The sequence below is a fragment of the Nerophis ophidion genome, linkage group LG28, assembly GCF_033978795.1.
Source record: "Nerophis ophidion isolate RoL-2023_Sa linkage group LG28, RoL_Noph_v1.0, whole genome shotgun sequence".
Classification (NCBI taxonomy): domain Eukaryota; kingdom Metazoa; phylum Chordata; class Actinopteri; order Syngnathiformes; family Syngnathidae; genus Nerophis; species Nerophis ophidion.
The window spans coordinates 6,007,780-6,035,722 of NC_084638.1; the positions used below are offsets into that span (position 1 = coordinate 6,007,780).

The window sequence follows — 27,943 nt, forward strand, 5'->3', positions numbered from 1 at the left end:
ACTCGGCAGCTTTTTTGGGGGGGAGTTACCAGACAGCCATTGCGGTGTCGTGGCTCACTAACAAAACAGGCACAAAACAAGGCAGGAGACCCTGGCTGTCAGTAGACTCCCCTAATTGGGCCGACTGGAAGACAAACCCCACTCAGCAAACCACCACCCGCCTGGACAAGCAGTAAGTTTCCGGGGGTGTTTTATTTGCCACGTTAACATTCGCCTTGACGGCGAGCTAGCGAGCTAGCATCCCGGTTGCTAACGATGCTAGGTTAGCACGTAGCTAACGTCAAGTTGCCTACTGTTATATAAAAACATATTTTTTTATTGTTTGAACGTCCATACGGCGTTGGCATCGTTCCCCCCTTTTGGAACATCTCATGTTTGCTGAAAATATAATAAGTTTTTTTTGGTCTATTTTACGTCGCCGCTTGGACGAAATGACACGTAACTAGTGGCTTACTGATAGCTAGCTAGCCTGTTAGCCGGCCCAGCTAATTCTAATGTTAACTTTTCTTTTTTGCATTCATGGCGTCCTTTTGTATTTCTGTCATTAAAAGAGAAGGGTTTTTTTACAACATGCATCCACGTGTAAACTGGTGGAGATGACATACTCAAACGTTTGCCATTTATTAAACGAGCTAACTGGGGCTGCTACGTTGACAGTGGCTTTGACGAGCCTTTCATGCACTAAAATCACATCCCACTATTGATTAAAGTCAAATGTTCCGTTTCTTTTTATATGGAACATGCATGACACAATGCCACTTGTTTTATTACTGCACGTCTGAAAAGGAGTAGGAAGAAGCAAAGCTTTATCAATTCTACCCCATAGCAATTTTATGACATTTCCTTATTAGACTTAAAGGCCTACTGAAATGAGATTATCTTATTTAAACGGGGATAGCAGGTCCATTGTATGTGTCATACTTGATCATTTCGCGATATTGCCATATTTTTGCTGAAAGGATTTAGTAGAGAAAATCGACGATAAAGTTCGCAACTTTTGGTCGCTAACAGAAAAGCCCTGACTTTACCGAAAGTATGTGCGCATGACGTCCCGAGTTGCAGGGATATTCACATTGTTTATAATGCAGTATGAGCAATTCGGAACCAGAAAACCCCATTCATTTGAGTGAGGATGAAAGATTTGTGAATTAGGATATAGATAGCGACGGACTAGAAAAAAAATTAAATAAAGTAAAAAAAAAAAAAACGTGATTGGGACGGATTCAGATGTTTTTAGACACATTTACTAGGATAATTCTTGGAAATTCCTTATCTTTCTATTTTGTTGCTAGTATTTTAGTGAGTTTAACAGTACCTGATAGTTGGACGTGTGTGTCCACGGGTGTCTTGACGCGAATATCTCAGGGAAGTCGACGGCAGCTTTATGGACGGGGCAAGCTCAGCTGATCTCCGGTAAGAAGCGACTTTTTACCACAATTTTCTCACCGAAACCTGCTGGTTGACATCCGGTCGGGATCCATTTCTGCTTGACTGCGCTCTGAGCCATAGTAAAGTTTCAGCTCCGTGAATTTTAAACAAGGAATCACCGTGTGTTTGTGTGGCTAAACGCTAAAGCTTCCCAACTCCGTCTTTCTACTTTGACTTCTCCAATATTAATTGAACAAATTGCAAAAGATTCAGTAACACAGATCTCCAAAATACTGTGGAATTATGTGGTTGAAGCAGACGACTTTTAGCTGCGTGTGTGCGCGGCGCTCATACTTCTTAGAAACCTGTGACGTCTTGCGTACACGTCATCATTACGCGACATTTTCAAGAAAAAACTCCCGGGAAATTTAAAATCGCAATTTAGTTAACTAAAAATGCCGTATTGGCATGTGTTGCAATGTTAATATTTCATCAATGATATATAAACTATCAGACTGCGTGGTGGGTAGTAGTGGGTTTCAGTAGGCCTTTAAAGGCCTCCTGAAATGAGATGTTCTTATTTAAACGAGGATAGCAGGTCCATTCTATGTTTCATACTTGATCATTTCGCGATATTGCCATATTTTTGCTGAAAGGATTTAGTAGAGAACATCGACGATAAAGTTTGCAACTTTTAGTCGCTAATAAAAAAGCCTTGCCTTTACCGGAAGTAGCAGACGATGTGCGCGTGACGTCACGGGTTGTAGGGCTCCTCACATCTTCACATTGTTTATAATCATAGCCTCCAGCAGCAAGTGCTATTCGGACCGAGAAAGCGACAATTTCCTCATTAATTTGAGTGAGGATGAAAGATTTGTGGATGAGGAAAGTTAGTGAAGCACAAAAAAAGAAAAGGTAACGGCTCCAGGCGGCGGCAGTGGGAGCGTTTCAGATGTAATTAGACACATTTACTAGGATAATTTTGGAAAATCCCTTATCTGCTTATTGTTTTAATAGTGTTTTAGTGAGATTGTAAAGTCATACCTGAAAGTCGGATGGCTGCGTTGAACGCCAGTGTCTCTGAGAGAAGCCGAGGAGCCAAGATCACAGCTGCCTTTTTGAGCTGCAGGAGGAGGTCGCATAATCCACTGAAGTCTCCGGTAAGAGCCGACTTAACATCATAATTTTCCAATCCAAAAACCTGCTGGTTGACGTAGAGAAACATGTTCGCTTGACCGCTCTGTGTTAAAGCTTCACAACAAACAAAGAAACACCGGCTGTGTTTCTGTGCTAAAGGCAGCTGCAATCCACCGCTTTCCACTAACAGCATTCTTATTTGACGTCTCCATTATTAATTTGAAAAATTGCAAAAGATTCAGCAACATAGATGTCCAAAATACTGTGTAATTATGCGATGAAGAGATGACTTTTAGCCGTGTGTGGTGCTGGGCTTAAATGTTTGCTCCAACCAATAACGTCACAAGCACCCGTCAAAATAAGCGTCATCATTCCGCAACGTTTTCAACAGGATACCTTACGGGAAATTTAAAATTGCAATTTAGCAAACTAAACCGGCCGTATTGGCATGTGTTGCAATGTTAATATTTCATCATTGATATATAAACTATCAGACTGCGTGGTCGGTAGTAGTGGGTTTCAGTACGCCTTTAATCACATTTCCTTGTTAGACTTAGACATCCTTTTATTGTCATTCAAATTTGAACTTTACAGTACAGATAAGTACAACATTTTGTTGCATTAGTTCGTTGCAGTGCAGGATAAAAGAGCAATAGGGTGCAGATATAAATTAACGGATGAAGTGAATTATATTTATATAGCACTTTTTCTCTAGTGACTCAAAGCTCTTTACAAAGTGAAACCCAATATCTAATTTTTACATTTAAACCAGTGTGGGTGGCACTGGTAGCAGGTGGGGTAAAGTGTCTTGCCCAAGGACACAACGGCAGTGACTAGGATGGCGGAAGCGGGGATCGAACCTGCAACCCTCAAGTTGCTGGCACGGCCGCTCTACCAACAGAGCTATACCGCCCTGTATATCTATCAACTTTTTTTTTTAAACTGTACATATGAATACACTGCACTTTATACATCCACGTTCATGGATGTATGTTATATTATCTTTATATTCCAGCGCGTTAATCCGTTTTGCATCACGGTGGCAGAGGGGTTAGTGCGTCCGCCTCACAATACGAAGGTCCCGAGTAGTCCTGGGTTCAATCCCGGGCTCGGGATCTTTCTGTGTGGAGTTTGCATGTCCTCCCTGTGCCCGTGACTGCGTGGGTTCCCTCCGGGTACTCCGGCTTCCTCCCACTTCCAAAGACATGCACCTGGGGATAGGTTGATTGGCAACACTAAATTGGCCCTAGTCTGTGAATGTTGTCTGTCTATCTGTGTTGGCCCGACTTGTCCAGGGTGTACACTGCCTTCCCACCGATTGTATCTGAGAAAGGCACCAGCGCCCCCCCCGCAACCCCAAAGGGAATAAGCGGTAGAAAATTGATGAAACGATTATTATCATGTGTTCAAGAGGTTTATGGCCTGAGGGAAGAGGTTAAGTCAACTTAAGTTACAGTTAAGTTAAAGTACCACATTAGGTGTGGTGAAATGTGTCCTCTGCATTTGCCCAGCCCCCTTGTTCACCCCCTGGGAGGTGAGGGGAACAGTGAGCAGCAGCGGTGTCGCGCCTGGGAATAATTTTTGGTGGTTTAACCCCCAATTCCAACCCTTAATGCTGAGTGTCAAGCAAAAAGGTAATGGGTCCCATTTTTACCGCCTTTGGTATGACTCAACCGGGGTTTGAACTCACAACCTACCGATCTCAGTACGGACACTCTAACCACTAGGCCACCGAGAAGGTCAGTACAGAACCTATAGGTTCCGGTCCGGAGGCTCAGGTACCTCTTTCTTAGAGTCCAGCAGTGAAAGCAGTCCTTGGTGGGGGTGGGAGGGAGTCTCTGCAGATTTTCTGAGCCCTGGTCAGGCCTTTTGCGATTTCCTGGATAGGAGGAAGAGGAGTCCAGATGATCTTTTTCTGCCGTCCTCACCGCTTTCTGCAGAGAGTTCCAGTCTGAGGCACTGATCACATCCTACAATTGATAAAAGTCAAATGTTCAGTTTCAGTTTATTAGGAACGTGCATACAATGCAATGTAATGCATGATACAATTAGGTAGGAAGAAGCAGAGTTTATTTAATCCTGCCCCTTTTCATACCATAGCATTTTTTTTTAATTTCCTTGTTCTCTGTAACAGAACAGTGAACAAATAAATATTATGCCATAGTAAACAAACAAATATTAGATACATAAATATTTGTCTCAATGAAAAAATGGGTTCAATATGTTCATCATAATTCTTGTTCTGTGTACTTTGTGAACAACTGTAGGGTAAACCGTCTTTTAAACTGAATCATATTGGTGCTTTGGTTAATCCGTTACATAATTTAATTCCACATACTGATATACTAAAAGTTTTAAGTGTTGTATGTGCATACAAGTGTTTTAAATTAGATTTTCCTCTTAGGTTATATTCCTCCTCTTTTGTTGAGAATGAATTGTTGTACATTCTTGGGTAGCAGGTTATACTTTGCTTTATACATAATTTTAGTTGTGTGCAAACGCACCAAATCATTGAATTTCAATAATTTTGATTTAATGAAAAAAGGGTTTATTTGTTCTTTTAGATACAACATTATGTATTATTCTAATTGATCTTTTTTGAAACACCGCCAGTGAATGAAGCGCACATTTGTAGTTGTTTCCCCTACACAATAACTCAGATATGGTAACACTAGCGAGCAGTAGAGAATGTTTGGTCCACTTTCAAGCACTATATTTTAGGGGTGAAACGATTCATTTTGATTCAGAACGTATGGTTGCCGTTAGGATTCTAGGACCAGTTTCTACTTTTTTTTTTTTTTTTTTTTTTATAAGAACAATATGATATGAAATGATTGAGTGAGTTAAAATCGATTCAGTATCTTATGAGCCCCAAAAAAATTTAACAGGACATTGTAGACAAAGTTTATTATTTTCTTATTTCTTGTAAAGAAAACAAGTAACAACAATCAATGGCCATCGCATTCACATCGTGTTTTAATAAAGTACAACCAACACATTAGGTTGAATTAACAAGAGGATACATTTTGTACCTGCTTTTTTAATATTCAAGAAATGTTCAATAAAAGTACAGTAACCAACATTTTAACAGTATATTTACCTGCTACTTGTACTTCTGTTTTTACAATAAAAAATATTACAATATTAATTAAAAAATAAAGTGCAACCAACATCTCTTCAGGTTGAACGAGCATTAAGTTTACCTACAACTTTTGCTGTTTTTTCGACATTGAAACAATATAAATACAAAATAAATGGATATCAAAAATGTAAGTGCAACTAAATCTCTTCAGGTTAAATGCTACTATTATTATTTTGATAAACAAAGATAGCAGAGAGAAAAATCACAACAAATACAAACACAATAACATTAAGCCGTACCACAACAATTATAAAACAAAACACAATACAAAGACAAACCGAAACGTAAGTGACAGCGGAACAAGTTTTGGTTACTCACCAACTTCCCGAGATGGAAAGTTGAAAAGGGTGTAATGAAAGAAGATGGAGAAGTAAAGTGTGACCACTTTCTGCGACATAAATAACTTATTTTCCTTTTTTAATAACACTAACATACTATGTTCAGGAAGTTGGTCTGTCGCCATAACTTGTTCCGCTGTCACTTCCATTGTGTCCGTCGCGTCCTTTGTGGCTCAAAGTTGTGTTATGCCGTATTTGCCGTATGTATTTGTATTTGCTGTAGCTGAAAGTTGCTGCATTCTAATTTCGAATATGGTCTTGTCGCGTTTATATTTGTTGTGACCTTTCTCAGCCATTTTTGTTTCGATGATTAATGGCGATGACATCACAGACAGGCAAGACAGACCTGAATAACATTTAACGTCTTCATCGCTAACAGTGTTAAATGGGCTCTTTGCAACTTTCTCACAGTTACATTTTTAAAAGCAAAAATATAATAACACCACTGGCTAGCTTATGTTATCATTGTTGGTTTAGTAGAACATGTGTTAAAACTGTCTATATTATTTACAATTACTAAGTTTAACACATCTTTTTACCTGCCTGAATAAAATGATTGGTGTTTACGGCAGTCACCCACACTGTCTCGTCAACACTTACGCTCAGAGAGCACGTTCACACAAACATATAGTCCAGAAGAACGGACAATTTGCAGGTATCTTGTAGTTATGATAGAATATATACATTAAATTCTAAATATTCAAATTGCTGTATCAGCTAACAACACCCTTAGATACATAGATACATCATTGCGTCATAGAAGCCAGAATAGGTTGGGCTATAACGCTTAGAATACATTAAGTCAGTGCCTTCTAGGCATCCGTTTAAATGTCGCAAACAGCCTCTTTAAACTTTATATAAAGTCTTACATTCTTAAATCCAATGTTTTCCTTCTTTGTATTATTGATAAATTTAGAGATGTCCGATAATATTGGACTGACGATATTATCGGCCGATAAATGCTTTAAAATGTAATATTGGAAATGATCGGAATCTGTTTCAAAATGATCTGTTTGAAAATGTAAAATTTATGACTTTTTAAAACGCCGCTGTGTACACGGACGTAGGGAGAAGTACAGAGCGCCAATAAACCTTAAAGGCACTGCCTTTGCGTGCCAGCCCAGTCACATAACATCTACGGCTTTTCACACACAAGTAATTGCAAGGCATACTTAGTCAACAGCCGTACAGGTCAAACTGAGGGTGACCGTATAAACAACTTTAACACTGTTACAAATATGCGCCACACTGTAAACCCACACCAAACAAGAATGACAAAACATTTCGGTAGAACATCTGCACTGTAACACAACATAAATACAACAGAACAAATACCCAGAACCCCTTACAGCACTAACTCTTACGGGACACTACAAAATAGAGGTTATAAACCTCTGGATGCCTAGCTTCTTACAGCAAGTGATTGCACTTTTTTAAGGTCTCAACCAGAAACAATCTTTCTATTATTCTAGAAGTTATTAACCAAAAACATGGAACATCTTGCAGTGATGCTGTTGTATTTGTCTAAAGTTTATTAACCAAAACATGGAACATCTTACAGTGATGCCGTTGTGTTTTTGGAAAGTCTATTAACCCAGAAACATGGAACATCTTGCAGTGATGCTATTATATATTTAGAAATTATCAATCAGAAACATAAAGCATCACTGCAAGAGGTTTCTGGTTGATTATTTCTAGAAGCATCAATCAATCAAAGTTTATTTATATAGCCCTTACTGGTTGATTATTTCTAGAAGCATCAATCAAAGTTTATTTATATAGCCCTTAATCACAAAGGCCTCAAAGGGCATCAGTGCAAAATGGTCCATGTTTCTGGTTGATGACTCCTACAAACATTTATGAACATCACTGCAAGATGTTCTATATTTCTAGAAGTTACCAACCAGAAACATGGACCATTTTGCAGTGATGCTATTACATTACATCCGCAAAGTATTCACAGCGCTTCCCTTTTTATCATTTTGTTATGTTACAGTTGTATTCCAAAATATAATACATTCATTTTGTCCTCAAAATTTTACACACAATACCACATATTGAAAATGTGAAAAAGTATTTTTTTTACATTTTTGCAAATTTATACAAAATAAAAAAACAAATAAATTACATATACATAAGCCATCTCTCCCCTTAATTTAAATAAATAGGCCATTTTCAGCCAAAAGTTCCTGGAAACTTTTAGTTTCTGGAACTATAGGTGTCAAACTCTGGCCTGCCGTGTAATTTCATTTGGGCCCTGAGGCAATATCAAATTAACATTAGAGCTGGCCCGCCGGTGTTACACAGCGGTGCCGCTCTAACATCGCATTCACCGATTTCCTGGGAGACTCTCGCATTTCAGTGCCCCTCCCCAAAATCTCCCCGTGCAACCATTCTCCCGAATTCCACCCGGACACCAATATTGGGGGTGTGCCTTTAACTGCCTTTAGTGTCCCCTACAACCTGTCGTCAAGTCTGTTTTTCCTCCTCACAGTGTGCCGGCCCAGTCACGTAATATATGTGGCTTCTACACACATGTAAGTAAATGCAAGGCATACTTGATCAACAGCATGCAGGTCACACTGAGGGTGGCCATATAAACAACTTTAACACTGTTACAAATATGCGCCGCACTGTGAACCCATACCAAACAAGAATGATCAAACATTTCGGGAGAACATCCGCACCGTAACACAACATAAACACAACAGAACAAATACCCAGATCCCCGTACAGCACTAACTCTTCCGGACCGCTACAATATACACCCCATCCCGGCTACCAACAAAACCCGCCCCCCTGGCCCTACCCACCTGAGCCCCGACATTAACTGAGCAGTAAAAAGCCCTGAATGGTTGATTTATTCATTATTTTACTTTCAAATGTATTAGCCTCTGGAAAAAGTAAATGTTAATATTTACCTCAGAAGGCTGCAAATACAAAAGAGGCATTCAATTTTTATTTAAATTTGATTTGATATGCCATTGATATTTTTTAATTATTATTATTATTTCAAACTCAATTTTGCATGTCACTATGAAGTTACAATAGCCATGCTGGTTCAATATTCAATGAAAAACTTGTTTGGCTCCCTATTAAAAGATTAATTTGTTCAACCTGGGTACGCGGCTTTGTTCAGTTTTAAATTTTGGCCCAGTCTGTATTTGAGTTTGACACCCCTGCTGTAGAAGTTTGTGTATTGTTTCCACTGCATTTCATAGTTCACAGTTTAGATCTCAATGAGGACAGTGGCCTCCATCTTCTGTAAATTGAAGACATTTGGAACCTCTAAGACTCTGCCTAGAGCTGTCTGGCCGTCTAAATTGAGTGATAGGGAGAGAAGGTCCTTAATCAGGGAGGTGACCAAGAACCCGGTGGTCACTCTGTCAGAGCTACAGCATTCATTCCTCTGTGGAGAGAGAATACTCCATCTCTACAGCAATCCACCAATCAGGCCTGTATAGTGGCCAGACGGAAGAAATTTCTTAGTAAAAAGTTTTCTAAAATGCACCTGAAAAGACTCTCGGACAAGGAGAAATAAATTTCTCTGGTCTGATGAGACAAAGATTGAACTCTTTGGAGTGAATGGCAGGCGTCATGTTTGGAGGAAGCTAAGCACCGCTCATTACCAGGCCAATCCCATCCCTAGATTGAGACGTGGTGGTGGCAGCTTCATGCTGTGGGGATGTTTTAGCGGCAGGAACTTGGAGACCAGTCATGATAAAGGGAAAGATCAATCCTGGATGAAAACCAACGCTTCCCATCCAACCTGATGGAGCTTGAGAGGTGGCTGAAAAGAGAATTGGGCGAAACTGCCTAAAGATAGGTGTGCCAAGTTTGTGACATTGTATTCAAAAAGACTTGAGGCTGTAATTGCTGCCAAAGGTGCATCAACAAAAGTAATGAGCAAAGGCTGTGATTACTTATGTACACGCGATGTCTTACTTTTTTACTTTTATTCCATTTGCAAAAAATTCTCAAAACATTTTTTTCACATTGTCTTTATGGTGTATTGTGCTTATAATCCTGGAGACCAACATTATTTAATTCCATTTTGGAATAAGGCTGTAACATAACAAAATGTGTAAAGTGAACCACTGAATACTTTCCATATGCAGTCTATTTCTAGAAGTTATTAAGCAGAAACATGGAACATCTTGCAGCGATTATATTTTTCTAGAAGTTGTCACGCAGAAACATGGAACATCTTGCAACAATGCCATCCTGCAGCATTCCTAATAAGGCCGGTGTCGATAGAATTGACGTGTGTTGTATTTACGTGGTGCTGACCTTTGACTGTTACACCTTAGCCTTGTTTGCACGTTGCATCACTGGGTGCAGAGGTTGGTATAGCAGCTGATACGTGGAGAAAAAGGATGACATGACGACCGGAGGAGTTGGAAAGTGAGCGTCGAATGCTTGGTTTATTTTGCTGAGGTTAAATAGCGGGTTGACCAGGAGCTGGTCCATCATATGTTACTGTTTGTTCTGAAATCCTCTGCTCCAACAATCCAAAGGCTTGTGGTAGAACAATCACTGTGGAAAGCCACAGTTTGTCACTATCTGATACGCTTCGATTTTTTGATTATTATTACTATAACTTTGAATCTTATGATATTCTACTGAAAACTACTCTACCCCAAGACAAACCGATAGTCAGCAGTTTAAAGTTCACTTTTCCAGATGCATTTAGTAAAGCTAGAAAGATCAAAAAGTAAAGAAAATGGAACACAATTCATTTGTCTACCATCCATCCATTCATTTTCTACCACTTGTTCCTTCCGGCATCGCGGGGTTGCTGGAGCCTATCTCGGTTGCATTCGGGCGGTAGGCGGGGTACACCAAGTCGCCACCTCAGGGCCAACCCAGATAGACAACATTCCCACTCACATTCACACACCTTCTGTCGCTCGGCTGTCGAGAGCCTGCTGATGTACTGCATAACAGTGTGGTACGCCAGCTGCACTAAAGCAGACAAAGAGGCGATTCAGAGGGTCGTAAAGTCTGCACAAAAAATGCCCACTGCCCTCCCTGAAGGAATTACACAACTCCCGTTGCCTCAACAAAGCAAAAAGCATCACCAAGGACAGCATACACCCTAGCTTCCACCTGTACGACCTGCTACCGTCAGGCAGGTGCATCAGAGCCAGAACAAACAGGCTCAAAAGACGGCTTCTTTCCCAGAGCTGTCACCATGTTGAACTCTAACTTATAATAATAATTAACCCTTATACAGTATCCTACCCTAATACCCTACTGTGCAATACTACCCTTCGAGTGCTATACGTCTGACACTGATTGTTATTTATTACTCCGGTACTCTTGTCTTATTCTGTATATTGTACAGTATTTTGTATTTCTATAGTGTTTTGTATATTGTACAGCAGGGGTAGGGAACCTATGGCTCTAGAGCCAGATGTGGCTCTTTTGAAGACTGCACCTTGCTCTCAGATAAACCTTAGCTGACATTGCTTAACACGATAAGTAATGAATAATTCCGCTGGTAATCACGATGTTAAAAATAACGTTCAAAATATAAAACATTCTCATGCATTTTAATCCATCCATCCGTTTTCTACTGCACCTGTTCAAAAAATAACAATGTTGTTAAAATGAATTAGAGACCTTTTATACTCTAAAAACGTTGGTCTTACTTTAAAAAATGCACGCATTTAGTTGTATTCAGTGTAAAAAAATGTGATGTGGCTCTCACGGAAATACGTTTTAAAATATTTGGCTTTCGTGGCTCTCTCAGCCAAAAAGGTTCCCGACCCCTGTTATACAGTATTGCTTATTATTTTTATTGGATAGTAAGTAGTCTGCTTATTTCAATGGTTAGTTTTTCCTTTATTATCTCTTGTGTTATTTATTTTCACCCCATATTTGTTCCCACTACTGCACCTTAAGCTGGAGTCTTTAATCTCGTTATATGCAAATATAATGACAATCTATTCTATTCTACTACGGCCAATTTAATTTTGCCAATCAACCCATTCCCAGGTGCTTGTCTTCGGAGGTGAGAAGATTGATATTTTACATTACAAAAAGAGAATTGTGCATTTGTGATATCATCACATAACACTGGAGGGGTGCGTGCTGGTTAGGGGGGAAACTAAATGTTCATAAAACATCAAAACGTGTCAATCTCCATTTTGGCGATGAATAATGGACATTTGTGGAGAGGTGGAAATTGCACAAAGACTCCTCGTATTTCACCCAGTGTTCCTAACAATTTTTCAAGTGTAATAAGAAGCCAAACATTGATTAAATCGAACATAATAACTTGTCTACTCACTTTTTGAAGAGTACCGTCAACTTCGCCGTGGTTTTCATCACTTTTGTTATCTTTTGCCATCACTGGTAGCATAAGTCACAAAATATTATTACTATCAATGTGAATTTTCCTGAGATTAGCTATCCTCTCACGCAATTTTCACCCCCCCCCCCCCCCTAATTTTTTTGCAAAGTATACTGCTTCAAGGGGATATCTTCCTATTGTTTAGTGTGTTAACTGCACTTTGTTTTGCACTGTAATCTCACTGTGTGAGTTCATGTTTTAAAAGTTCACCTTTGTTTTACAGGATTCAACAGCTCCAGATATGGCGTTCATATTTGACTGGATTTATAGCGGGTTCAATAGCGTACTACAGTTTTTAGGTGAGTACGACCACTCTTAGACGGCGCCATGTGATGCAGCGCTTGCAGCGCAACATGCTTTAGGTTTAGGGGCTGGGACTTTATTGTGGAATCAACAGCGAGTACACAAATATTACACAATATGGGCAAAATGACACAAGTCAACTTTTTTTTCTATGAAGGCTGTCAATCCTGTTCACCCTGTCACGCAGGAAGCATGTACCGCACAGAGCTGAGTCACAATTCTGGCTATTATGCCAGGCTTGCTAGCACATGTCTAATAGGAAGGTACACACTTCCAGTACCACGTTTCAGATTATAACCCAGAATGTTTGAATGCTACTTTTCACATTTCATATGTTACCAATTCCTGCTACCTGGCAATCCAGACCACCACACAACTATACACATTTATCATATGTATATATTAGGGCTGGGCGATATCGAATATACTCGATATTTATCGCTGGTTTGTCTCTGTGCGATGTAGAAAATGACTATATCGCGAGTATACGTTCTCACGTAGTTGCTTTTAGCTGCGGGCATTACACTACAGGTGTTTCTCACTCTTGTCTCTCCTCACAGAGACATAAAATACAATTTCGTTTTACAATGTAAATAAAGATTTATTCTATTCTATAAAACAAGCGCACCTTCTTACATATGTCACATACTGTCGCGCATGCAACGTCATACGCTCTTGCAGAGCAGGAAGGCAGCAGCATGGGTAACGTTAGCTGTGGTGCTAACGGAGTGGTAATACGAAAGAAAGAAGGTGCGAATCTGGTAACAAATAATGAAAGAATAATTAATTCCCAAGAAAAACAGCACGGGGTTCATCGTCTGGCGGTGGTTTGGCTTCAAACGGGAAGATGTTGAACAGACAACCGTAATATGTCAAGTATGCGGAAAAAGCGTTGCTACAAAAAGTAGATGCCTAATTTGTAGCATCATTTGAAAAGTCACCCGTTAGAGAATGAAGAGTGCTTGAAACTCCGTACGTCAACATCTCCGGCCGGTGCTACACCCGACAAAATGCCGAAGCAACCAGCACAGACCCAATTGAGGCTGCCATCTTCCATTTTCACATCAACACCGTATGAAAAAAATAGTCAACAGTAGAAGGAGATAACGTCCGCAGTAAACTACCACATAGCAAAGGACATACACATTTTGATTTCCTATTATGCAGCTAATTTTTAATTGACACTTATTGAAATATCTTGTGACATAATGCACAAAAGTGCACTTTATTTGTTTTAAACGATTGTAGTGGCATTCTGTACAAAAAGTGCACTTTTTAATTTAGTGTTGTTTTGACATGTAAGTGCATTAATAGCTTGTTTTAAAATATCTCTGACAATCTTGCACTTTCTGTTTTTGAAATAACATGAATGCTTGTGCCACTGCTTAGTAACTTTTTAATAAATTACAGTTTTGGTAAATTGACTTATTTGTGCTTTCCCTCTCTGCATATATTAATGTAGTATGAACAAGAATGTTTTAATGTAGACTCATAGATGCGTCATACTGCTGTGATTATATGCATCAAGTGTTCATTCAAGGCATTCATGATATATATTGTGTATCGTGACATGGCCTAAAAATATTGAGATATTAATAAAAGGTCATATCAATCAATCAATCATCAATCAATGTTTACTTATATAGCCCTAAATCACTAGTGTCTCAAAGGGCTGCACAAACCACCACGACATCCTCGGTAGGCCCACATAAGGGCAAGGGAAATTCAAACCCAGTGGGACATCGGTGACAATGATGACTATGAGAACCTTAGAGAGGAGGAAAGCAATGGATGTCGAGCGGGTCTAACATGATACTGTGAAAGTTCAATCCACAATGGATCCAACACAGTCGCGAGAGTCCAGTCCAAAGCGGATCCAACACAACAGCGAGAGTCCCGTTCACAGCGGAGCCAGCAGGAAACCATCCCAAGCGGAGGCGGATCAGCAGCGCAGAGATGTCCCCAGCCGATACACAGGCAAGCAGTACATGGCCACCGGATCGGACCGGACCCCCTCCACAAGGGAGAGTGGGACATAGAAGAAAAAGAAAAGAAACGGCAGATCAACTGGTCTAAAAAGGGAGTCTATTTAAAGGCTAGAGTATACAAATGAGTTTTAAGGTGAGACTTAAATGCTTCTACTGAGGTGGCATCTCGAACTGTTACCGGGAGGGCATTCCAGAGTACTGGAGCCCGAACGGAAAACGCTCTATAGCCCGCAGACTTTTTTTGGGCTTTGGGAATCACTAATAAGCCGGAGTCCTTTGAACGCAGATTTCTTGCCGGGACATATGGTACAATACAATCGGCAAGATAGGATGGAGCTAGACCGTGTAGTATTTTATACGTAAGTAGTAAAACCTTAAAGTCACATCTTAAGTGCACAGGAAGCCAGTGCAGGTGAGCCAGTACAGGCGTAATGTGATCAAACTTTCTTGTTCTTGTCAAAAGTCTAGCAGCCGCATTTGTACCAACTGTAATCTTTTAATGATAGACATGGGGAGACCCGAAAATAATACGTTACAGTAGTCGAGGCGAGACGTAACAAACGCATGGATAATGATCTCAGCGTCTTTAGTGGACAGAATGGAGCGAATTTTAGCGATATTACGGAGATGAAAGAAGGCCGTTTTAGTAACGCTTTTAATGTGTGCCTCAAAGGAGAGAGTTGGGTCGAAGATAATACCCAGATTCTTTACCGTGTCGCCTTGTTTAATTGTTTGGTTGTCAAATGTTAGAGTTGTATTATTAAATAGAGTTCGGTGTCGCCAAATAAAGAAATGTATGGAGGAGATACTTATTGGAATTGGGCCCGTTGTTAGCATAACAATGGCAATAAAAGATTAAAAGAGCGTGAGACTGTGTGTGTCTTCTTCTGGACGCTACAATACATTATCACTCTGTTTTGTTTTTATGTTAAAAAAAACTTTTATTAAAGGTGTGGCGGCTAATATATTGCCGTGGCGCACTGCCACAGTCAAGTAACACTCGCGCTGTAGCTGAAAGTTGTGTTGTTATTTGTCTATTGCCTTTGTTTTCGTTGAAATTTTTCAGCCACCATAGCTACCCGCCATTATGGGGAAGATGCTACAGATGGGCAGACAGACTTAAGTAACGGTTCACCTCCTTATTAAAAGTGCACAAATTTTGTCAGGAGTGGTAAAAAATTCAACTAGAAGCTTGCCAGAAGACTGTGAATGGCTACCAAAAGCGCCTTATTGCAGTGAAACTTACCAAGGGACATTTAACCAAATAACATTGAGCTCATTGTGAACAAAGGACAGACATGGCAAAAGTCAACTGGATGTCTGATGTTAAGAAAATTGATGCGGTAGTTAAAAATCCATGGCGCTGGTTGGAAAATAAGTGTTGATAAAACCCAACTAAGTCTTGTGTTTGACATGATTGATTAACCTGGCTTAACAAATGTAAAGTTTGCTGCAAAGAAATAAATGATGGGAAAGATGTCCGTGTTGCACTGGAACATGATGTTGGTGGATGGAAAGACTAGGAACTGGTTGACATTTAGAAGACTAAAGCCTGGTGTACTCTCACATCATGTAACTTGAGCAGGCGACGCTGTTCAGTCCCCTTCCCTTGCGTACCTTCCCTCAAAGCTTACACGCACCTCCCAAATAACCAAAGTTTGAGTCACCAGCGATGCAGAATGCAGAGCTGTGTTTAGTCAGTTTTTGCCAAGGAGGGCCGCTGAACACAGGCAAGTAGACTTTGTGCCTGAAATGCACAAATTATGGCTGGACTTTATACCAGTAGTATAGTTAATACCGGTATATTTTAGAAAGTGACACGTATTTGAGACAATACTTCTATACCGGTATCTTTTGATTTGCCTTTGATATGGCGGTCGTGGAGCGCCGAGATGCCCAGCAAGCACCGTTGCTGAAGAAGGGTCCGGCGCACAGAAAAGGTCTACCGCGCATTGCCGACACAGACCTCTTGCTGACACCAACCCAATGCCACATTCGCCTTCTACCACAGCCTACGTGCCCGCTCCGGCGAATAGGGTCTCCTCTTTATCAACCAGAAGTAACCCAAGCCTGTTAAAAGATTCAACAGAACATTCGTCAGAGCCAACTGAGTGGCACTGCTAAAGCCCAGAACCACAGTTGAGCTGAAACCCCTCGCTGAAGTCACACATTGCTTGGCAACAGACACCGCCTTTTAAAGGCACATGCACGCACACTCTGCTCTCATGAACTTATCTCAACTGCGTATAACATATTTAAAGTATTTTTTTAAAGAAACGTATTAATTACTTTCCCTGGTAATAAATGAAATTTATTAGAGCTATTATTTAAAAAAAATAAATGTATTTTTTTTTTTTTACTATATATTACTTTTTAAAAGTAATTTTTAGAACATTAGTAATAACAGTCACATGGTGTTAAGTTTAAACACTTTGCACGTTTTGTTTAAAATACTCTTATATATTGTATACAGGGATACAACCTAAAATATAAAACGTTTGTATAGATAGATATCTATCGATCGATCGATCTATATTTCTATATCTGTATATACATGTGTGTATATATATATATATAACGGTTATTGTGACCAAACTTATTACGGTTATTATTTACGTGGTATGTGTTCAAAAAGTACTTATACTGATATCTTTTAACATATTTTTATTTACAAAACAAATAAAACATTCAAAATGATATACATTGTAAAAGAAACATTGTAGATAACTGTTACATGTACTTCAAGTATAAATTAACTGTGCATTTGAAAGCAATCTAAGCATTAAAAGAGTAATATGGCAGAAACTTAATTACTTAAATGAATAAATGTATAAATGTGCAAGATGGCACATAAAGGCCAAAAGATGTAACTGCACTTTTTGTCCTAGTGTACAACAATAGTGTTCATACATGAGAGGTCTAGTCTTACACATGTCAGAGAGCACATCTCAACTATGTGAAAGTTTGGCAATGAAATATGACAGCACTGAAGTGAGGTCTTTGCCATGTTTGACGAGGGAACCTAAGCAGCGACTTCTGGAAAGCATCAGGTGTTGTATGTGTGATGTTGGTAGAGGATGATGTACTGTAACTGTGGCTTCCAACTTGTCCGCTGCACGCCCACTCTGCAAATAAGGAAAAAGCAAATGTAATATTATATTTATTAGATGCTAATTATTATTATAATCATCTTGACTGGCACACACAAAGTGACACACAACACTTAATGCTACACTTGTAAAAAACAAAACACGTTGCAGTGTTCCTGCTAGGAAATGTCTTCAACACTAAGTTTTAAAAGTAACGTAAATTATAAGCGGTCATCAACAGCACAAAACACAAACGGAAGTACATTTTGCTCTCCTACAGTGTGTGTTGTGTGCACACAACTCGCTCTCAATGATAGCACCCAATACCAAGTAGCTTTATGTAACAATTAAGTGTAACTATGAGAAGGTTTGACAGACAAACAATGAATTGTTCTTTTTTAAACACATATCACGCATTAAGCTACAAGTTGACGCACCTTGCACTCGACGTGGAGTTGTGAATGGTGGTTCCGGAGTTGGCTCAACATGTTTGATGGGTTGCCTTACTTCACAGGGACTTTTTTTCCTGCATTTTCTAGAGATGGAGTCACTATCCTCAATTATTTTACCCTCAGCATGCTTCACCGATCCAAAATACGTCCCGACTTAAGATGTCCTTTTACTTTGAGGGAAAATATCAAGAGCGTCGTCCGTGTGTTGCTTTCTACCATTGCCAACAGCGCTGGTGCGCATGCGCCATCTTCAGAGGCGCAGCTACTGGAGCTTTTTCAGGAAGTGAGCAATGTCCCCTAAAATGCGGGTTTTTGATAATTAAAAAAGAAAACGGTATTACTAACCGTCCGGAATTTCACCCCGGTTTATCATTATATCGTTTACTGTTGCATCCCGTGTGTGTGTTGGTGTTTTCTTGTATTCCAACCCTTCTTGAGACATCAACATTGAAAAGTACCTTCCATATGAGGACATGTGAACAAGTTAGGACCGAAATCATGTTTCCAATACGAAAAACCATTGCATCTAATAGAGAGCCAAATACTAGAGTCTGTGAACATTGCTCCAAAGTCAGGATTTTTTGTTGATTTAATGTGCAAACAAAAGTAAACATTGACAGATACAAAGGCAGAAAATATATGATAAAACAAGGCGGCAGCTATAGGAAGATTTTCCTATTGAGTCCCCAAAAAACTTGCCAGGTGAACAGCTGTTTTTACGACTTCCGGTGCTGACGTAAGACAACCCGCGTCCCATATGTGACCGGAGGATTAACAAATACTACGCTACAGTACTAAGACTATGGTGGCCATTAACGGTTAGCTTCTACAGCTGTGTTGCCCAAAGTGCGGCACAGGACCCATCTGTGGTTCGTCACTCGTTTGTCATTGGCCTCAAGCACATTACAAAAAACAAAAATAGAGTTCTCATTTGCACCTCTGGTGGTTAAATCTACCAAAATTAGCGTGGTCCCAAAAAGGAGGGATTTTTCAAATTAACTTTGTGTCTGTTTAAAAGTGCTCCCGCTCTGGTCAACATATGAAACAACAAGTGTGTGTAAGAAATTGAAATGCGCCACCTATGGCCAAATTTTTTTTTTAAAATGTGTATAGAGACATACTGTAATCACTTGAAGTAAATAATGAAGATTAAAAACCAATTACAAACCAAAAAAATAATTAACTAAAAGCTTACCTTTTTTATATTTACATATAATCTATATATTATTAATGTTTTAAATACAAATCTTTATCTGGAAAGGGTGGTCCTAAAAAGATAGGCTTTTTTTCCCCGGAATTTTCAAGAAGGTAAGAAATACGAGAGTGTGTGTGTATATATATATATATATATATATATATATATATATATATATACATATACATATATATATATATATATACATATATATACATATATATATATATACATATATATATACATATATATATACATATATATATACATATATATATATATATATATATATATACATATACATACATATATATATATATATACATATACATGAATGTGTATAGACGTGTTTATACGTATGTATGTGTGTGTGTATATATTAGGTATGTAACGGTAAACGTTATGACAAACAGCGATAAAATTCCCCATGGTTAGAAATACATTTTTAATTTTTGAAAAAACATTTATTAATGCATTTTATGCAACACTGATTACTTCCTGGAAATATAGTCACAGCAGCGCTGGTGCATGCGCACTAGCGTCGTCCGGCTTGAAAATAATGCGGACAAACTACACAGACCTTGCTCCGGAGATTTCACCTGGGAGTAAACAGCACTTGGTTCAACTTCATTTTCCCTTGCTTCATTCCCGTGGAGTCTCGGCGTGAGTTTAACAGCGCACTTTTTGAGATGGCGACAGGTGTGGACAATATTGGAGACAGACTTTATTAACCAGTAGAATTGCTGTTTTTTGCCATTTTTCCTCATCAAGATGTTATTGTTTGTATGCACTTTGTGTGTGCGTTTTGACACACTCAACATCATGGGGCTGTAGTCTGTAGTCACCTCCGCACAGCGGCACTTAGATCAAAGAACGGTACCGGTACTTTTCAAAAAGGAGTATAGTACCGATTTCAATCGATTAGTATCGCGGTACTTTATTAGTACCGGTATACCGAACAACCCTAATCTCAAGTAGAACGTTGAATGTGCTTATGAAAGCAAGCATTATAAACAAAGCAATATTTCAGAAACAAAATAATTCTATAAATAAATAAAAACAAATGTGAAAAATTTGCAAGATGGCACCTTTATCTGTGTTGGCCCTGCGATGAGGTGGCGACTTGTCCAGGGTGTACCCCGCCTTCCGCCCGATTGTAGCTGAGATAGGCGCCAGCGCCCCCCGCGACCCCGAAAGGGAATAAGCGGTAGAAAATGGATGGAAAAAAATGGCACCCTATGGACTTTTTGTCCATATAAATAAAAATAGTATTTGTAAATGGGATCTAGTCTCACACATAGGACTGCATGGTTATGGGCAAAATAAGATTATTTTGATCAATATTAAAATCACAATTATTAATCAGGATTATTCATTATGTTTGGTAAAACAGTGTTGGGGTGTGAACACGACACCATCATTATTTGTAATATCTAATAAAAATGTTCAAGATAAACATTCTGTATATTTAAAGACAAATATCTGTGTTTTTGTTCATTAGCAGCTTTTTCATTACATGGTGCCTTTATCTAAATTTTTACATTTTCATAGAGATATTTTTAAAGTGCTGTATCTGGACAGATCCATGGAGAGTTAGAGCAGAAATGTTGTATAGGTGTTAATTATACATCATAAAACATTAACAAAATGGTATGTCACATGAATGGTTATTAAAGTAATTACTTTGAGGAATAAATAAACAAGTAATGTAAAAAAACATGGTGTTTACTTTTTTATATCAATATAAAACACAAAGCAGTTTGGCAAATGAGAATAAAGTCAAATAAACAATCCCTTGTTCTCCTCCAACAACCATGTACATCAGTGCAACAGTTTGGCCAACAAAAAAAAACAGGAGTGCTACCTTGCACATCTAATAAACAATCTTTGTGCCTCACCAACAACTCAGCTTGTGTTCAACTCAATGAGATGACAAAATATTTGAGCAAGTATTGATGTTATTAGAACACTAAGAAAGTTAGCAGTTATATTAAAGGACGAGTGAGCATCCCATTAAACAAACTAATGACTTTTTGGTAACTGTCCCAGCAGCTGAAGGACGGACGCTAGTTGCACTTTCAAAATGTTTTATTTTATTTTGCAGCACAATGGAACAATGTTTCCGACCAGAATGAGAAATGGTCCATTTGAAGCAGCTAGCATCATCTTCCATGAAGCAGGAAGTGCTCGCATACAACTTTACAGAGCTGGCTGTGCTTTTCCTTGCAGGACTGTACAAGAAGTCGGGCAAGTTAGTATTCCTGGGTTTGGACAACGCCGGCAAAACCACGCTACTGCACATGCTCAAAGACGACCGACTGGGACAGCATGTTCCCACTTTACATCCAAGTGAGTTGCTACATGTCTGTCCTAGTGCTCACTACTCAGCCGTCATGTCTGCTGTCTTTTTCATGCAGCTTCTGAAGAATTGACCATCGCTGGCATGACCTTTACCACCTTTGACCTCGGAGGCCACGCACAAGGTGTGTATTCATATTTATTTTATATTCTGCACTGTACTCCTCTTTATATTATATTTTGCACTGGGGCTGTACCATTTTAAGTAAACAAACCTAATCTTTCTATTCTATTCTATTGTATTCTAATTGATATTTTAATTTGTCAAGATTGCGATTGGATTTGTGATCTTTATATTTTATACATAAAAAGGCATAAAACTGCAAAACATAATGAGTGAAGGAAGACCTGTTACTTTTAGACTGTCCAGATATTATTGTCTCAAGGTGCCACATATTAAAATAATATGCAATAATTTACTTACAAAAATATTTGGCTTTATGCAGACTGACTCAGAGCTTTTGTCTGCATCATGCTGTTAAACTGAAGAAAAACCCGATAAACTGAAGAAATAACAGATAAAAACTACACAGTGTTTGATGTTAAATAATATGTATAATAATAACAATGCGAGTAACCATTTGAAAGGATATGAGGTTATTTCTCATTACTATACAAATGTTTACCCTTGTACTGTAATTGGAAGGTGAATAACTTTGTTATACTAAATAAAAATTAAACAAATGAAATTGACTCATTTCTGTAATGTAAGCAAAAATTTAACTTAAATGAATAATAAACATATTTAAGATAATTTTTTCGCCATTGTAAAAATGAGGTCGGACGTTGTATTTGTGTTTGCCATTATGTGATCACAGCATTCTCGCCAGTCATGTGCAATACCACTGATTTTCTTTCCCATCTGATACCGAGTAAAATTCAGGCTGGTATTGTTAACGATCCGATACCTATATCAATCAATCAATGTTTATTTATATAGGCCTAAATCACGAGTGTCTCAAAGGGCTCCACAAGCCACAACGACATCCTCTGCTCAGATCCCACTTCAGGGCAAGGAAAAACTCAATCCAATGGGAAACCTTGGAGAGGACCACAGATGTGGGAACCCCCCTTTAGGGCGACCGGTGCAATGGACTTCGAGTGGATCTAGCATAAAATTATATACTTAGTTAAAATATAGTCAATGAGTGGTGAATTTCAAGTGTTGATGATCACGGGAAATTATCTTCAAACGCTATAAAATCACAATGGCGTCATTCTGCACGGAATGCGTCACTTTATTTTATATTCAACTCTGTCTTCAAATAGCCTCCGATAAAAATATACATACACTTGCTGTTTTAGAATACTCAGTGACTCATTTTAGTTGCCGGTAATTTTATTGAATAAACAAATGACAGATTAAATGACTCAGCACAGCGGTACATTTTGAATTTAAGTCAACATGTAATTATGTAATTACCTAGGTGGTAGCAAATGTACTTCCCACCAATCGTGTTTCATTTAGACAAGATCTCATTGAATTAGTTATTTACACTGCGTTCGTGTAGATGATTGAACTTAGCTCAAATCACCCAATTATCAAAAGGTTTGATATTTTGTTTTGAGAATTGTTATTAGCTGGTATCGATATTTCAGTATGGACCTGCACATGACTAATTTTCGCTTGTTCGTCCGTGTTGACAGGCTCATATTGCCCACCCAAATTGAAGCTGAAATATTCCCACAACAGGACATTTGGCTGTGTATTCATATTTTTTTTCATCCCAATTATTGTTACTGAGTGGCAATCCGCGAGTAGGTAGGGTGTCTGTTTGTCTACTTCCTGTTATTCTGGAACTGGCACCCTGATCTCTGCATACTGAGAAAAAGATTGTAAATGAGTGAAAAGAGGGCTCACTGCGTCCAGTTAATTCTACAGTTAAATAAAGACGCTCAGGTCCTGAGAGAGGTGCAGAGTAAGACCTATTTCTCTCTGTATGAATTGAAAGACAAACACGGTGCTCAAAGATTCTGATTGGCCAACATGTCTGTCAATCAAATGCTGGAGACAGTGGAGAAAAAGCCTTAAAGCAATTTCCAACCAACATTTTGGGAGTAGATTAACTTCTCCACAGTAATTTGCTCCGTGTTATGTCGGCCACCTCTTCTAGGGCTTAAGTTTATATTGGGCTTTATTTATGTCTCGTGGTGTTTATTTGTTATGGCTTTTACAATTGTGCTGTAGCTGATAGTTGTATTTATGACCTTTCTCCATTACTGCAGCTATCCGCCATGTTTGTTTTGATGACATCACAGACCTAACGTTTAACGTCTTTATTATTAAAAGTGCTGAACTTCATGTAAAGTCTGCCATTCCTAAATCCAATATTTTCCTTTTTCGAGTGTGAATAAAACGGAGCAATTCCCTTTTAAATCGATCTTTGCTCGATACCGATCTTCCAAAAGGCAAACTTGTCCAGCACAGATGGATAGATTGAAATTTAGGAGTATAAAAGTATCCGTCAATATATTGACCAATGGTAGCACACCCCTGACATAGTGCACTATACTCACGTGTGTTTCATATTGTGTACTGTACTACTTTGCTCTTCTTCACGCAGCACGCAGAGTGTGGAAAAACTACCTCCCCGCCATAAACGGCATCGTCTTCCTGGTGGATTGCGCTGACTTCACCAGATTAGGAGAGTCAAAAACAGAACTTGATGTGAGTGCAAACAAAACTAAACGAAAAGCAATCATTCATCCGCATCTTTATATACATACTACATTTAGTTGGATACTACATCGTCTTCAATTATATTTACTTACATACTACATCGCCTTTAATCATATATTTACATACATACTATATTCCCTTCAATAATGTACTTACTACATCGCCTTGTAGTAAGTGACCAAGAAGAACGTGGAGTTGGAATAATTACAACACTTTATATACATATTTGTAAATATTTACATGTTTGTATAATATGTAACTACAAGCTCCATTCACAGACAGAGTCCCATTGCTTTTATGAGCGAGTCAAAAGCCGAAGAAAGAAAAAAAAAATATTTTTTTTATTTGTGGCGGCCGTAATTCTTTCGTGGAGGGCCGCCACAAATAAATGAATGTGTGAGAAACCCTGATATTTACTTACATACTACGTCACTTTTAATCATATTGACTTACCTACTACGTCACCTTTAATCATATTTACTTACATACTACATTGCCTTTAATCATATATTTACATACATACTACATTGCCTTTAATCATATATTTACTTACATACTACATTGCCTTTAATCATATATTTACATACATACTACATTGACTTTAATCATATTTACTTATATACTACGTCACTTTTAATCATATATTAACTTAAATACTATATCACCTTTAAACATATTTACATACATACTACATCCTCTTCAATCATGTATTAATGTAAACACTACATCACCTTCAATCATATATTTACTTACATACATTATCTTTAATCATATTTACTTACATACTACATCACCTTCAATCATATTTACTTACATAACACATCACCTTCAATCATATTTACTTACATAATACATCACCTTTAATCATATTTACTTATATACTAAATCACCTTTAATCATATTTACTTACATAATACATCACCTTTAATCATATTTACTTACATAATACATCACCTTTAATCATATTTACTTACATACTACATCACCTTTTAAATCGTATTTACTTACATACTACATTGCCTTCAAAATATATATTTACGTAAATACATTATCTTCAATCATATGCATCCAACTTACTGCCGGCAATGCGGACCAAGATCTGACTGATCATACAGGGAGCGGACCGCCACAATCAAAAACAGTTTAAGCCTGGGCCCCTGGAGAGGGAGTCCAGACTGAGGCAAAGGGGGGGGAAAATCTCATAGCCATAGCACACATAAGCGTGTGTGTAAGAGGGAAACAAAGGACATTGAAGACATTAAAAGAGCAGAACTGATGCAACCACACACAGCTACAAAAGTAAACAACATACACTGTGGTGGCCTCTGCGGTGTTCCACTCCATCGTCTGTTGGGGTGGGAGGAGCATGGCCGGTGACCGGAGCAGACCCAACAAAGCAACCAAGAGACTGACTGGACTCTACCCTCGGCCGCCCACTAACTCTCAGCCATTGTCCAGTCCGCGTGGACGATTAAGAGATGTCTGGTGCTCTCTGCAGTTAAGTACATAAGCGTACGGGACTGTGCAGTAACAATAAATGTTTATGGTCAGGCGCTGATGACGGACGAGACAATCGGGAACGTACCCATCCTGATCCTGGGCAACAAGATCGACCGAGCAGAGGCCATCAGTGAGGAGAGACTGAGAGAAATGTTTGGACTGTACGGCCAGACCACGGGCAAGGTGAGGAAGACTCTCACGGACCGTTTTTTTTTTTTTTTTTTCCCCCGTCAGTTTGAGAACCTTGTGTCTCGTCTTGTGGTGCAGGGCAACATTCCCATGAAGGAGCTGAACACCAGACCACTGGAGGTGTTCATGTGCAGCGTGCTCAAGAGGCAAGGCTACGGCGAGGGATTCCGCTGGCTCTCCCAGTACATCGACTAGCGACCACCACCACCAGAGGGCGCCACGGCACACCCCTCATCATACTCGGCCTCATGTTTAGTACCACCGCCTCCACAGAAACCAGTACAACTCGAACCCAATAGACTTTTATTGGTCGAACATTTGGTTCTGCACTTACACACACACACACACACACACATACACACGCCTCGTTCTTCTCTCTGCTAGAGCAAATGTCAGAAGGCGTGTTTGTCCTCCGCTGCCACCCGTTGACGCTTTTTGAACCATCTTCAAGGGTGGAAGATTGTATTCCCTTTTATGACATGATAGCAGGAAATCCATAACTAATAAATGTATGGACGTGACAGTAAGCATAACCATGTCCACATTAGAAGCCATGCCCACTTAAGCAAGTCAAAGGACCAATAATAAATACTAATGTATGATAGGTGGATACTTTTATGCATGCCTTCTTCTTTTCCATATGCTTATTATGTTTGCGGAGTAGCAGAGGGATGAAGATGCCAAAATTGACTTAATGAGACCGTTTTTTTGTTGAAATGGTATTAATAATATACACACTTTCTGTCCTTTTGTGTCCTTCATTCCAGCATAAAAGTAGGTCAGTGCGATATAAACGTGTAACAATAACAATAAAATGTTTGCAATGAATGACAAGACTTTCACATGAATCCAACACCTCTCCTTTTTACCTGCTGCACACTCCTTCAGCTGCCACCAGGTGGCGCCATTGTGTTTAACACTTGCACTATTCAATTGATTACATAAAAACAATTTTTATTTTTTTTACCGGCACCTTGATTTTTTTTTTGTCCGTCCGCAGTCTTAATGAAATAAAACGGTATGTACTTTGTCTGTATATCACAGTAATACTCAAAACCTATCTACTGGTAACACCTTGATTAGGTAGCACAAAAAATTTCCGTATTTCCTTGAATTGCCGCCGGGGCGCTAATTAATTTAAAGCCTCTTCTCATTCCTGTGCTTACCAAAGGCATGTGGTAAAGGTAAGCATGCGCTAATTATTTTAAAACCTCTTCTCACTCCGGTACTTACCAACGGCATGCAGTAAAAATTTGAGTGTGATGTAAGGATAGCATCATGAAAAGCACATTTAATACAAAAAAACGTTATTATGGTTTATTTATAAATGAAGTCCATGCCAGCTCCAGCATCGATATCTTGTTAATAGAAGTCTTCCTTATCTTTTATTCAGTTTTAAAAGTCTGTTTCGGTGGAGATCTTCCTTTATTACCCCCTGCTTCGATTGAAAGTCCAGTTTAGAAAACTGCTATCAGACTGCTGCTATCAGTTAGCTCGGCTCCCCAAGTGCGGGCGACGATATAATTATCCTCGGTCAACTCCCCCTCCCGTTCTGCTTCATGGGTGATCTCTTTATCCCACCGCTGCCACCATGAAGTGTTATTGTATACATAATACACTGGGTATTTAGGACTGGAACATGCTTTATATCAGCCCGGTTGTTTACATAGCCAGCATAGGAGTGTTACATCCTAAAAGGTCTGTCGTGTGGCCCCCGCGTCATATCCGTCCCAGCACATATCACGTCACTTGTTGTCACTTTTTCTGCAGCCAAGTAGTCGCAAGAAGGATCACTAGCGCCCTCTACCACCAGGAGGCGGGAGTTATTTAATGATTCATATTTGAC

General features: G+C 39.0%; 1 protein-coding gene across 1 annotated transcript; it reads left to right on the forward strand.

The window, feature by feature from the left end:
* On the forward strand, window positions 1–26,925 carry sar1b (secretion associated, Ras related GTPase 1B). The gene is made up of 7 exons (XM_061890390.1): window positions 1–172; window positions 12,567–12,642; window positions 21,600–21,719; window positions 21,788–21,853; window positions 24,293–24,396; window positions 25,960–26,091; window positions 26,176–26,925. The coding sequence occupies exons 2-7, from the start codon at window positions 12,585–12,587 to the stop codon at window positions 26,290–26,292; spliced, it is 597 nt and encodes a 198-aa protein (XP_061746374.1). The 5' UTR covers window positions 1–172; window positions 12,567–12,584; the 3' UTR covers window positions 26,293–26,925.
* Window positions 26,926–27,943: the final 1,018 nt, after the last annotated feature.

What these genes read in the sequence shown, in the direction of transcription:
- sar1b (XM_061890390.1), top strand. Translation starts at nt 12,585, where the DNA reads ATGGCGTTCATATTTGACTGGATTTATAGCGGGTTCAATAGCGTACTA. An exon ending in TGTTCCCACTTTACATCCAA is followed by an intron (nt 21,720 to 21,787) that starts GTGAGTTGCTAC and finishes TTTTTCATGCAG; the next exon opens with CTTCTGAAGAATTGACCATC. An exon ending in AGTCAAAAACAGAACTTGAT is followed by an intron (nt 24,397 to 25,959) that starts GTGAGTGCAAAC and finishes GTTTATGGTCAG; the next exon opens with GCGCTGATGACGGACGAGAC.